The sequence below is a fragment of the Cryptotermes secundus genome, unplaced genomic scaffold (genome assembly GCF_002891405.2).
Source record: "Cryptotermes secundus unplaced genomic scaffold, Csec_1.0 scaffold519, whole genome shotgun sequence".
NCBI classification, from domain to species: Eukaryota; Metazoa; Arthropoda; class Insecta; order Blattodea; family Kalotermitidae; genus Cryptotermes; species Cryptotermes secundus.
The window spans coordinates 656,934-670,882 of record NW_019720169.1 but is presented as its reverse complement, the minus strand read 5'-3'; the positions used below and the strand labels follow the sequence as shown (position 1 = coordinate 670,882).

The following is a 13,949-nucleotide window of genomic DNA, read 5'->3' as shown; positions in this document are numbered from 1 at the left end:
ATACAGAGGTTGTTATTTGGATATGCCTTGTGCCATAGACAGGAAGCACGAATTCTAGTAAATGCGTTTTTTTGTTGTTGAACGTTATTAATTGTGCCTTGTATCGTAAACATGTTTCAAGTTAAGTGTATCAATATTAAGACCGCCTTTGTGGTCTAGTGGTTAGATTTCCTGGCTACAGAGTCAGAGGTCCCGGGTTCGATTCCCGGCGCTGTCAGATTTTCTGAGAAGTAGTGGGTCTAGAATGGGGTCCACTCAGCCTCGTGAGGATAATTGAGGAGCTATTTCAAGGAAATAACGGCTCTGGTCTAGATAACCGAAATTAACGGCAGCGGGGATTCGTTGCGCTGACCACGCGACACCGTCTATCTGCAAAAGTTGGCACTAACTTCGCGGACAAGCGGCGGTCGCTCGGTCGGTATAGTTCGCTTGCGGACTAAAGCCACGGAGGTTATTTGTTTTTTTATAGTTTTTGCATCAATGTTAAAAAATTTAGTCATCATCATCATCATCTTTGGCAAAACAGCCTTTCTGAGCCACAGCTTCCTTTAGAAGATTCTGCTGGATTTGCTCCGGTTTTCACTTCTTTGGATTTCGCAAAATTATTTTTTTTATATATATAAATAAAGCAAGGTCCCCTAGTGACAGTGTGGCCCAGTTGTACCCCCAGGCACCGGCTTCTTTTCGACGCCCATTACAAATCGCAGGGCTACTGTGGATGTATTCTAGCCCGCCTCCACACGAATTAAATTTGGAGACAACTAATATGCAAATCATAGCGGATCAGCGAGCGCAGAACACACACTGCGTTAATGGTGTTGGTCTTACAGATTTACAGCTTTCTGTCTATGGCTGTACAGCCCTTTGTTGGGTAGGACTCCTTGGACGAGTGATCAGCCTGTCGCAAGACCGCTACCTACACACAGAACAACACGAACACAGACATCCATGCCTCAAATGGAATTTGAACACATGATCGCGATTTTGAGCGGAAGAAGGCATTTCATGCCTTAGACCGTGCAGCAAATGTGATCGGCCCTGGGACCTCCACAAAACACAAATAGAATCCACGAATTTTTTGGAGGTAAATTTAAGGCTACAATAAGGAAATATAATTATAGTTTTAAGAATTCTGTCCGCCTTCAGGAACTAAGATGTTAAATGTAGGATTATATATTGTAGCAATGATAAACGTATGCAAATTTACACTATGCTACAAGCCGGAAGGTCGGAGGTTCGAATCCCGATGAGGTCATTGGATTTTTAAATTAACATAAACCTTCCGGCCGCACTATGGCCCTGGGGTCGACTCAGCCTCTAACAGAAATGAGTACTAGGAAGGAATCTTCATTGGGGGTAAAGGACGACCGGTGCGTAAGGCTGACGACCTCACCGCCATCTGTGAGCCGATTATCTAGAAAACATGGAAGCCTAGGTGTCTCACAACCATATGGGCCTCCACGGCCTGTTACAGGGATAACTTGGAGTGTAAGGCTGACAACCTCACCGCCATCTGTGAGCCTATTATCTAGAAAATGTGAGAGCCTCGGTGTCTCACAACCATATGGACCTCCACGGCCTGTTACACGGATAACTTGGAGTGTAAGGCTGACAAACTCACCGCCATCTGTGAGCCTATTATCTAGAAAATGTGAGAGCCTCGGTGTCTCACAACCCTATCGGCCTCCACGGCCTGTTACAGGGATAGCTTTACCTTAGACTGCGTTGATTATACCATCGAAAGCGTACACAAAGTGTTCGTCCCTTTACTTTGGCTCCCTATTCATATCTATCGCTATCGTTAGGAGCAAAGCCCGCTACAATGAGTATTGTACGTGCTTGTATTACTGTCAGCATTCAGTTCATTGGCTCATTGGATTATCCGATGTAAGCACCGAGTGTTATAAAAGCACTCGCCGTTAATGTGTGATCACACGGGTTGCATGGCCTAAATCTGCTTCATGGGGATTTTGATGTTTACCGTTTTCCAGCTCTGGACTCTAGCTCAGGGATAATCGAACCGATCGACGTAGCGGCAAAACTCTCGCCTCGTATCCGGGATGTACTCCATTCGAACCTCGACCGAAACACTGGCAAACCTGGCTGAGGTTCTGAGCTTTTCCCTAAGTCCCTGCACGTAAATCCCGGAATAAAATGTAAGTTTGTCCCTTTACGTAGCTAATTAATTCCTACGTCATGAAGGCGTATAGGGGGCGGGTGTATAAATCCACGTATTCTTGACCTCGGCACTAGATATAGGTGAGTGGTCACCTTCACGATCCGGCCGCTTTACCCCCTGGGATAAAAGCCCCCGATACCCATTGCATAGGAGGCTGAGTGGGCCTCAGAGCGGGTCTTGACAATGTGGAGTAAGGAAAAGAGTCCTGCCGATACTGGAACTCGAACCCTGACAGTCCATCCCGTGGCACGACACTATTAGGCTCTCATTTTTTTCAGATTTCTTCTTTGGTATTTCACAAATTTAAATTTATGTTCATTTAATGTATATACCAACTCATTATTTTGGATGCAAACACTGAGCAGGTTGGTGTAGCGTTAACGCAATAGAATTCTGCTCGAAAGGTGACCGGTTTGATTCTCGGCTGGGACAACGGCTGTCCAGATTGAGGCATTTCGTGATTTCTCTCAGTCCCTCCAACCAGTTTATGCCTGTAAGTGTGCTTGGTCGTATTCTATAATTGACCCTTGGACTGTTTTGTGAGCAAGTAACTAAATATGAAATCCGTTAATTAATATTTGTTCTCATATATATAATTAAATGTTATACTTTNTATCAAATATTAACGGCAGTAAACCTACACATGACTAACAAAATATCCACTGAGAATTCAACGGAATTCTGTTCATTTCTTATATTCCTCTTCATGTTATTTAAATCCGGGCCGCCTCTGTGGTCTAGTGGTCAGCATTCCTGGTTACAGATCCAGAGGTTTGGGTTCGATTCCCGGTGCTACCATATTTTCTGAGAAGTAGTGGGTCTGGAACGGGGGTCCACTCAGCCTCGTAAGGATAACTGAGGAGCTATTTCAAGGAAATGGCAGCTCCGGTCTAGAAAACCTAAATTAACGGCCATGGGGATCCGTTGTGCCGGCCACGTGACACCCTCTATCCACAAAATTTGGCACTAACTTCGTCGACAAGCGGAGGTCGCTCGATCGGTATAGATCGCTTGCGGACTACAGACCACGGAGTTTGTTTTATATATATATATTTATTTACTTTTATCACTTCTTAACGATAGATTTGTTTTTGTTAAAGGAATTTTTATTACTTACTCTTATTATGAATAGTATATTATCATATATTATAAATAAAGAATTTAATTTAATTATTCCACTACACTAAGTAAAGCGTATTATGAATGACTGGATTCGTCATTCAGCAATTTTCCTCCGTTTTCACCAAGCATTTCACTGTATACGTCAACAGTATTTTTATTTCCGTTTTAATTTTCTGCGCGTTTTTACATCGGGCCAGCCTGTCGGATACATCTGTTTTGTATTCTCATATTGAAAATCAACATTCTTTGTCCTCTGCCATCGGATGCCCACGTAATATGAATGCACGTATTTCAAATGACAAGTGACTCCAACGGAACGTACAAAGCTATTCATCATTCAAACGCAGAGACAATTTAATTGAGTTTCCTTGCACCTGTTCATTCTCTTACGCACGTCTACATCTGACAACAGCGCAACAAATTGTTCTTTCGTTATCAGTTCGTTATTCCTTCTGTACACGCGCAATCAATTATCTCCTATCCACCTCACAGTTTCCTTAACATACGAGACACATTTGACCTACCTTACTTTGTGGATGTCACTGAACAGTCCTGTCCATCATATCCGCTTTCCAACCCCTGTGATGCGTTGATTTATTATGCAACATGGACCTAATAAAATATCCGTGAAGTGTTTTATTGCTTCAGCTGTGTATAAAGCCATAAATTTAAAACCCTACAGTACACGGTTCTTTCAGTAGACATTTCCGGTTCAACAAAAATCTGTTTTCATCTCTTTCAAGACCTCAAGTCAATGTTTTCTGTATACTTTAATTAGTCACTGAACAGAACAAGAAAACAAGTTGTCTATCGAAAAATATAGAATTTCCTACGCGACTGTTGGAGGTACATTCAGGGCTGGATTTAATGGGGAGTCAACCGGAGTAGTCGCCCCGGGGCCTCCACGGAACGTAAATTCATTCCACAGATTTTACTGAGACATTTTATTCTCTAAACTCAACGAAAATTTAACTTGTATTTTTAGTTATTATAAGAAATAATGAAAGAGGGAATTATCATAACCGAAAATAATCCTTACTGATAAAGGCCTCTACATTTTGACTGCCTTGGAGACCACAAAGTTGGATATGTTCCTGGTAAAATAGCAGTTGGCAAGACCAAGACCTGGTGGGAAATATTGGGTTAGGGGAACCTCAGCTATCACCAACTTCCATTCAATCCTAACCTGCCTAAATATACACACAAAATGAGTTGTAAAGTAAAAGAGTGTCACAGAGAGACGCACCAATTGATAGCTCGCTAGTTAAGAACCCAGTTTCGGATGTTCTGCTTTCCCATCCATCAGGGAAGTCGTCGTGCCGACGCATTCCTCATGTTTCTGCACAGATAAAATCATGGGTACATAAAGCCACATACAGCAGCTGACAAACCGGATGCAAACGAAAATATGGTCCATAAATGGCCGTACTTCTTGCAGACAGGATGCTATGACACTTATATAGTTGAAACAGTATAATTATATATCCAAATAATCATCATCTCGACTCTAAAGATTCAGAAACCAAAACAAAATAAAACGAAAATATTTCCAATCAATATACCCTTCCGAACCCTGTTCTCAGACACCTTTGATCTGTGTAGGATTTGAGGTTCTCACAGCTGTGATTTTGAAGAGTTCCTTCTTCTGGGATAGAACGCCATGTAGTCCGTTGAAAGTCAACCGACTTTTTGGAGTACCATGTCGCTTCCAGATTCGGGGTTCAGGAGTAATCCAGACATGTAGACCGCGCCATAGCTCAAGCGGTTAGTCGCTGGCTTCACACCGCGGCAGCCCGGGTTCGATCCCGGGTCTGGTCAAGTGGGATTTGTGGTGGACAAAGTGGCGCTAGGGCAGGTTTTCTCCGAGCACTTCGGTTTCCCCTGCCAATCTTCATTCCACCAATTGCCCCACAATCACCCTCACCTATCATCTGGGTCTGGTACAATAGGCCAGAAGTGGCCGCAGTACAAGGGACTTAGTCCCACCCCAGTAGCAATAAAAGAAAATCCAAACATGAAACAAGCATGGAGCAGGTAGCAAGAACTTTTGCTGGCCCTTGTTGCTTGAGCTACGGTATATCCCACAAAACAGTGCTCTTCACCCTCAAGATACAATTTTCCCGACATAAAATTTTTAAACCTACGAAATTTAAGATTACGGTTTTCTGGTATGTTACGTCGCGTAGGTCGGTAAAATGGGTACCACCTTTTCGGAGGATTATGGTACCTTCATCTTCGGATTAAAAGATTTCAATTTACATCTTCAGAAACCCCAGATGCAGCATTTCACAAGAAGTAAGATAAAAGGTAAGGTTGTCCCTGTGTTTAACTAATTAAGCACTGGAGGAGAGGATGTATAGATCCATGTATTCTAGACCTCAGTACTAGTTCGAGGTGGATGATCAGCTTCACACCCCTGCCGCTTTACCCCCGAGAAAAGAGCCCTCGGTAACCATTGGGTATGAGGCTGGTTTGGCATCAGAACCGGTCTGGACGACGTGGAGAGGAGAATGATCTTTGCCTTATCCGAGACTCGAACTCAGACCCTTCTGCTCTCCGGCCCCTAGCCAGTCGCTCTCCTGACTGAGCTATCCCGTCTGTGTTTCACAGAATTGCGTATTAAATTCTTAATTGTAAAAAGCAGATTCTACTGGATATTGGCCTTTGCCTCGAGCTTCTCGGTCGAATGTGAACCGGCCTTGCAGTATATAAGTGCGGGGAGCGGGACCGTGAGTCTGAGCGGTTTGAAGGCGGAAAGGGAGCTGCACCATCCACGGAGCGCCAGTTCGCATTGAGGCTGCGGCCAGTGTGGTTGCCGTGGTGTACGTGCTTGTTTTGTGCTCGTGGTAACCATGTTCTCACGCTGAGTCATGTGTGCGAGTGGTAACAGAGAAGTGACAAACCACGTATGTTATGTGACACGCTTCAGTCAGCAGCTGTCGCCTCGATATATCGAACGCCGATTGTAAAGAAAACATTCAGGACTGATTCATGGCGCTGTTTTATTACACTCTGTGTGGTGAAGTTATTTTAAATTAATCCTTGGCGATATCATGCGATACTGGCTTTTACGGTCATATGAGTTACATATCCTAATACAGTTTAACAAAATACTTGTCTAATTAATAACGACATGTACATTAATTTTCATGCTTTTGAGTCGTTATAAATTCTTGTGAATACGCAACGGGTATGCCTTGTTTCTGTACTCGTTCATTTCTGGTGTTGGGAGATGGCGGATTCTTGGTAATTGTGGTGAATTAAAATATTGAAGATAACTGAAGGTAAGCCGGTTTTGGAGAAAATTGTCAATTCCATAAGTTCGCAGGGCGTGTTACAAGATATTTACGTTGACCAGAAAGTGGAAGTAATAATTATTAAATTAGAGGCAACACTCGAATATTTTTAGATTGAAGACATTTTACTGATCCGTAGGTTTACAAGCTAACTAGAATGCGTGTGCATTAATCATGATGTCAGGTTACTGCAACAGAAGTTATAAAACTGTGACCATTTAATAGACTATAAATTCTATGTAGTATTTGCACCAGAACTTTCTTACGTGCTTCGGCGGATAGGTTCACACGTGTGAGCATACATACGTCCCCAAGCACCGTCTGAGACTGAAAACGACACGGTTTCGGAAGAAAATTGTCAATTTGTATTTTGTTTTTGAAAATTCGAAACTTAAACCATGCTTCTAATTAGTTCTTGAAATCCATTAAGCGAGAGAGAATAAGAAATCAGAAATCTGATTTTTAAATATTACATAATTATTCGATTAATTCGGGGTTTTTTTTTTTTAAATGTTGCAAGTCATTAGACGAAAAGAAACTGCGGGTGTGGTTACAGGAAAGGAGTAGGGTGAGAATTCTACCCCACACCGAACTTCATACACGTTTTCTTATTGTCATATTTTCTTCTTCTCTTCTGTATTGCAACAGGTAAAATACCATAGACTTTGCCATACTTTTACCAAAAAGGGGAGGGGGCTTCCAAAAATGTTAGGCACATAAGCTTCTTGTTCTTAAATAATTATAAGTTCGTGTGAATATGTATCGGACATTCAGCATCTGTTTGTATCAGAACAAGTTAGTTAGACTAGTACTGCTTATATTAACTTTACCCATGATAAAGATGTATTTGTAACGTCTACAGAAAATGTGTCCAGTTTCTTTTCCATGGTTAATAATTGTATTAACGACATATTACTTGCTTAATTAGGAAGACGTTTAACTGTAATAGGACAGATGTGAAATAACATTTTTTCTTTCAACAAGAAAAACAAACTTAAACTAATTTTTAAAAATTACGCGTGTTTTCCTGTCGCGTGGGATTTAAAATGTTACTGTTTTGCCTGTGTTTTTCGCTTGAGCAACGTGTGTTTATTTTATTACGTTGCAAGGGGAATAACCTGAACGTCAGAAACGTCAAAACATTATTTCGTTTTTGATTGCTGTCTACAACAACGTGAAATTGAAATAAAAAAAAACACGAGCGAGCTGAATGAACCAAAAAAGAGAAAAAAAAACGAAATGGCATTTTAAATTAACGTGAATAGGTCTACATATCTCAACGGGCCAGTGAAAAACATTTCGTCTCACATGACTGAAGACCTGTATGTATATTTTTATGCACCATTTAAGTTTCGAGATCTATTCTAGTCGATGATGACATGTCCATCGAGAGATAACAGTGCTTCTCGTTAAATTACAACAAAACAGACTGGTGGTGAAATGTTTATGTAATGAACAGCAATAAACATTAACATTTAAACATGTCTCATCACCGTTTAACCTGGTTTCTTCATCAGCCAAGATGTTCAGGTCTATGTTTGTTCGTCACAGTATATCTAAGTTTGTTTGTGATTGCTGGGGTGCTACTGTTTGGATCCCTGTCTCAAATTCGTAACAATAATGCCCCCTCAGGAAGCAAGAAGAGAGCGTATGTGAGTGACGAAGACGGTGAGAGGTCAGCTTCGTATGGAGCCAGGTACTACAACAGTCGTTCACGTGACGATGACTACGACTGGAAGAATTTGTTGTACTCCAACAGAAGCCAGTATCATTACGAGAAATATCACGAAGAAGGTGCTGAGGAAGTGGATATCCATGATAAGTTAACAGCCACATGGACAGGACAGGGTCTCCGCTGGCCTTACAGCAATCCAGCACTCATCAATTGCTCATCTCTGCAGGATGTGACTGATTTGGATTTTGTCGCTTCCGGTTGGACAAAGGCAGTATATAAGGGAAGGTAAGACGGTTCAGTTACCATGAACTTAATTGATTCTGTAGAACAAATATTTGTCACCTTCCTTTGTTACCTCAGTACTTTCGGGTTATCTACTGGGAACTCTCAGTTTGTAAGGAAGCGAAAGTAAGCGATTAGTTCTTTCCGGAAATCGTTATTTACTTTAAGAGGATCCATGAGTGGGAAAAGTCGAAATATTTTTCCAGCGTAATTTCAATGCATGGAGTGGCTTAAGACCGCCTCTGTTGTCAGAGTTCCTGGCTACAGATCCAGAGGTCCCTGGTTCGATTCCCGGCGCTACCAGATTTTCTGAGAAGCAGTGGGTCTGGAAATGGGTCCACTCAGCCTCGTGAGGATAATCTAGGAGATATTTGAAGGAAATAGCGGCTCCGGTCTAGAACATCGAAATTAACGGCTGTGGGGATGCGTTTCGCTGACCACGTGACACCCTCTATCGGCAAAAGTTGTCACTAACTTCGCCGATAAGAGGCGGTCGCTCGGTCGGTATAGTGCGCTTGCGGACTACATACCACGGAATTTGTTTTCGTTTTTGAGTGGCATGAATTTTACGGTACAGTGTGAAGACAAGAGCTCGCTGTTGGCTGCGTTGGATATAGACAGAAGCTCGTAATGAGGGACGTTTATTACGTTGTCATAGCGGAGTCGGACAAAGAATTCTGAAGTCCTTCACCCCGTCTACCCTCTCACCCTGCGATCATTTTACCCACACCACAGTTCCACCCTTGTATCCTCTGCTTTTAAATTATTTTTCTCCTTATATTAGTTTATTTAGACAGCCCTCCCCTCCTAGCAACTCATCCCCACCGCCCGTGACAGTTCTTTGGCTGGTTCAACTATAGTAAGTAAATTATTAAGCCGTCTATTTCTCTCAGAGCTTTTGATCATGTCTGTGTTATTGAGTCGTATTTGACCCACATAGGAGTCCAGTCGAACCGTCTTCTCCCGCTTGAACACTAGGGGGTTTCGAATCCCACTCTAGGCATGGATGTCTGTGTGCGTTTATTCTGTGTTTGTGTTGTGTGTGTAGGTAGCGGCCTTGCAACTGGCAGATCTCGCGTCGAAGGAGTCCTACGGACTGTCTAAGATTAAGAAACTAAAAAGCGGCCAATGTCCAAAGGGCTGTAGAGCCAGAGAGAGAGAGAGAGGTATTGCATATATTGTACTATGGATGTTTAGGACCGCCTCTGTGGTCTAGTGGTCTAGTGGTCAGAGTTCTTGCCTACAGATCCAGAGGTCCGCGTTCGATTTCCGGCGCTACCAGGATTTTCTGAGAAATAGTGGGTCTGGAACGGGGTCCACTCAGCCTCGTGAGGATATTTGAGGAGGTATTTCAAGGAAATAGCGGCTCCGGTCTAGAAAACCGAGATTAATGGCCGTGGGGATCCGTTGCGCTGACCACGCGACACCCTCTATCCGCTGAAGTTGACACTACCTTCGCCGACAAGCTGCGGTCGCTCGGTCAGTATAGTTCGCTTGCAGACTACAGGCCACGGAGTTTTTTTTGTCTTATAGACATCCAAATATATTAAGAAAACGGCTTCAATTATATATATATGTACATACGTATCTTTGAACAGGGTGTATGAAATATTACGGGATATTTTGTTACGGAATTGTGGTACAAATGTGAATCAGGCCGAACGAAAAAACAAATTGACAAAGTAACAAACACGGCAAGTGAGATAATTAGACAATGCGACAGATGTTTTATTCTGTAATATGATAATGAACTGAATGATATTCTGCTGGCCAGTAGAGTGACAGTGCTCAAATTCGGTCACCTTCAGACCGGCGTATGCAACAGGTCGGTCAACAGAACTAAGGGCTCGCATAGATTGAAATTCTTGGAATCCACCTTTTCGAATATTATTTAGTTGTCGGAAGAGCAATGTGGCAGTTCTTCTCAGTTATCCCTTTCTCTTCCACTTCTAAATGGACCAACAGGGCAAGTTTCGTAATTTTATTCCACCATGGACCCAAAGGCATCTTTCGAAAGACCATGTTTCTATAACCATATCGAAACAATAGAAAATGTCCAGCATGTATGTATCAGCTCACATATCTGTGGTTTTCTTTAAAGTAATTCGTAACAATATCGTATTACTTAGAATATAAGACGCACATTTTACACACTTTATACCTTGAAAAATTGAGTTACCTCATAAATTCGAGAAATCAGAATTTTTGTATTTTTTTCCCCCTAAAACCCACATTCAGAAATTAGTATGCTGCTTAAATTCGACGGCGTCTTGTATCCACAGTAATACGGTATATTAGGCCGCGCCAGATCTCAAGCGGTTAGTCGCTGGCTTCCCACCGCGGCGGGCCGGGTTCGATCCCGGGTCTGGTCAAGTGGAATTTTTGGTGGACAAAGTGACGCTGGGGCAGGTTTTCTCCGAGTACTTCTCTTTTCCCTGCCAATCTTTTTTCCACCAATGAATGAATGAATGAATGAATGAATGAATGAATGTACAAGGGGTGGGCCTTCTTAGCTCTTGCACCGCGACCACAGTGGTCTATTGTGGCTCCCATTCTGATTATCCCCTCAACAATCCGGCTCTTCGAATGAAGCGTAGGATTTTGTAGGTGGCGACGTCGAAATAGTCACTTGGTTCCATAAAATACTGACCCAAGTGACGCAATCTTAATTAAGCTGAGGCCTCACATTCGCACAGGATATGTGTGGCTGTTTCGTTTTCTTCTTGGCACCTCTCACAAGTTGGACTATCACTTAGTCCCAGTTTGAAGAGGTGTCCTTTGAGGTTACAGTGTCCTCTAAGTAGTCCTACCATCCATCGTAGCTGGTTCCTGTTTAACTTCAACAGTTCCTTCGCTCTTTTAGTAGAGGGTCCTCGTATGAATCCCTTTGCTTGCCTGAGTCCAGTCAAGGATCCCCTGTTCATTCCATCAAATTCCCCATCATCATAATCACCGGGGGAAGACTACAATAGGCCAGTGAGTGGCCGCCGGGCCGAGTGGACCCAGTTGGAATCCACCCCTCAGTAAGCGAATTTAATTTTTTTTAATACGGTATATTGCTTAAAAGTGAAAGTTCAGTACAATAGAGGTCTAGAAATAACGCTCTAGATTTGTATTCGATAAGTGCTCGGTTCGCATCTTGGGCGAGTCACCAGTTATCATGACTGGCGTCTTTTATGGCTTTCCTCAATCACACCAGGCGAATGCCGGGAAAATAACTCGCATGGGTCAAGACAGCTTCCTCCTACATTCTTTCCAATTCATCATCATTCGTCAGTCCTACCATTTGAAAGCGTCATTAGCCCTTTAAAGGCTGTCAGAATCAGAGTCAGTCACGCCCATCGGCTGGTCTTGGCGACATGCCCCTTGAGACTCAAGCCCAGACTTTTTTTTTTCAACTGAACACTTGCGGTCATAGTCCTTATGTAACATCATCTCTGTCGAGAGGATGGGTCTGTCGTTTGCAATTGTTGGTGACTCTCGCCAGCGCAGTCATTCTCAAGTCCGAGTCCCACAGGACTTATGACTATATTTTACTATCTCAGATTCGAGGCTGCCCAACCTGGAGGGCGTAATTATATACCCCAAGAACAGAGTGGCTCAGTTATACCCCCAGGCACTGGGTTCCCTTTTCTTCGCCTCCTACGACTCGCAGGGCTACGGTGGAGATATTCGACCCCGCCTCCACACGGGATCTAAAGGCTGAGTTTGCTCTAAATAGTGTATAAAAATGCAGTCCATACCTCACAGGAAACACTACGTCTCCGCTACAAAGCCCAGCCGGTTAATGCTGTTTAGGGAAACAGTCGCTGTTGACCGTGAGAACCATACGGAACACACAGACACACTCTGTGGGCAGAATGCAGAGTTTTAGTGTGTTCAGTCCGTACCTCACAGGAAACATTACGTCTCCGCTACAAAGCCCAACCGGTTAATGCTGTTTAGGGAAACAGTCGCTGTTTACTGTGAGAACCATACGGAACACACAGATACACTCTGTGGGCAGAATGCAGAGTTTTAGTATGTTCAGGCCATACCTCACAGGAAACACTGCGTGTTCGCTACAAAGCCCAACCAGTTAATGCTGTTTAAGGAAACAGGCGCTGTTTATTGTGAGAACCACATGGAACACACAGACACTCTGTGGGCAGAATGAAGAGTTTTAGTATGTTCAGTCCATACCTCACAGGAAACATTACGTGATCGCTACAAAGCCCAACCGGTTAATGCTGTTTGGGGAAACAGTCGCTGTTTATTGTGAGAAAGACACAAATACACTGTGTGGGCAGAATGCAGAGTTACGGTACGTTGAAAGCAGGTGGTACATAAGTAATCACTGGGCTTTAAAGGGTTAAATAATCTATGGGGAAGAATTCCGTTACATAGACCAGAATTTTAGATTTCATGCTCTTAGGCTACAGAATGGTGGAAACAAGTTCAGCACCTGAAACATTCATTTAATCAAAGTAGAATGAGGGAAAATTTCCAGCATTATTTATTTTACAGACCTTTAGACTAAGTACTAAAATGTATTTAATAAAAATATATATAGGCAATTTGAGCCAGGATATATACTGAACTCGACAGATTAATATGTTAACCCTTAAACCTTACGGTGAAGTCCGGTGGTAATGGTGGACGTGGGGGCTCGGAAGTGTTCATTCAGTATTGAAATATGAATAAGGGACTCTGGAGTACAGAGGAGCGTCTGTTATCTACGGTATTCTATGCGCTAATACAGTTGTAAGCTGCTTAAGACTTAACAAGACAGGCTTGTCCACGGATTTGAAAGACTGTCCAAACCGGATACACGAAATTAACGTTTCAGATTATTGATTTATAGATGAGGTGGCATTACAACACAGCGCCAAATTCATTAGTAGCTCAAACGATAGCGCCATAACTTGCAACGTGCAGGTACTGAGTTAGAACACCCTTTCGGGGCTCTACAATTTCTGTATGATAAAATTCCTTAATATCTTGAAATAGACCACGACAATTGTCTTTATAATTTTTTTTTTACTTCTCATTCAATACCACCGTCTTCTCGCCGCAGCTGTCCCAGTTTGATTTCAGGTTATGTTAGATTTGTGATGGATAAAATACTGGGGCCGGTTTTCTCCATGTATTTCAATTTCCACTGCCTATTTTTATTCAAAGCCGATCACAGTTGCCGCGCGGTCTAAAGCATGAATCGTTTTCGCCCGCTCGAGCACCGGGATCGTGGGTTCGAATCCCACTAGAGTCATGGATGTCTGTGTGCGTTTATTCTGCGTGTAGGTAGTGACCTTGCGAGGGCCTGATCCCCCGTCAAGGGAGTCCTACCGACTGTGTATAAGATTGGAACTGAAAAAGCGGCCAAAGTTCAAAGACTATAGAGCCATATATATATATA

The 13,949-nt window shown here is 42.8% G+C and overlaps 1 protein-coding gene across 5 annotated transcripts in view; it reads left to right on the top strand.

Annotated features, from left to right (window-relative positions):
* The first annotated feature begins 6,058 nt into the window (after positions 1 to 6,058).
* The window catches only part of LOC111867602 (extracellular tyrosine-protein kinase PKDCC), a 157,823-nt gene continuing 149,932 nt past the window's right edge, over positions 6,059 to 13,949 (top strand). For 2 of the 5 annotated variants that reach the window (XR_002843370.2, XR_002843369.2), the window contains exon 1: positions 6,059 to 8,557. Coding sequence is in view for 3 of the 5 variants with exons in the window: in XM_023857607.2 (XP_023713375.1) it covers positions 8,079 to 8,557 (479 nt within the window). In the remaining 2 variants the exon portion in view is untranslated. The remainder of the gene's footprint in view (positions 8,558 to 13,949) is intronic. The other 3 variants (XM_023857607.2, XM_033752796.1, XM_023857598.2) reach the window with 3 other exon arrangements.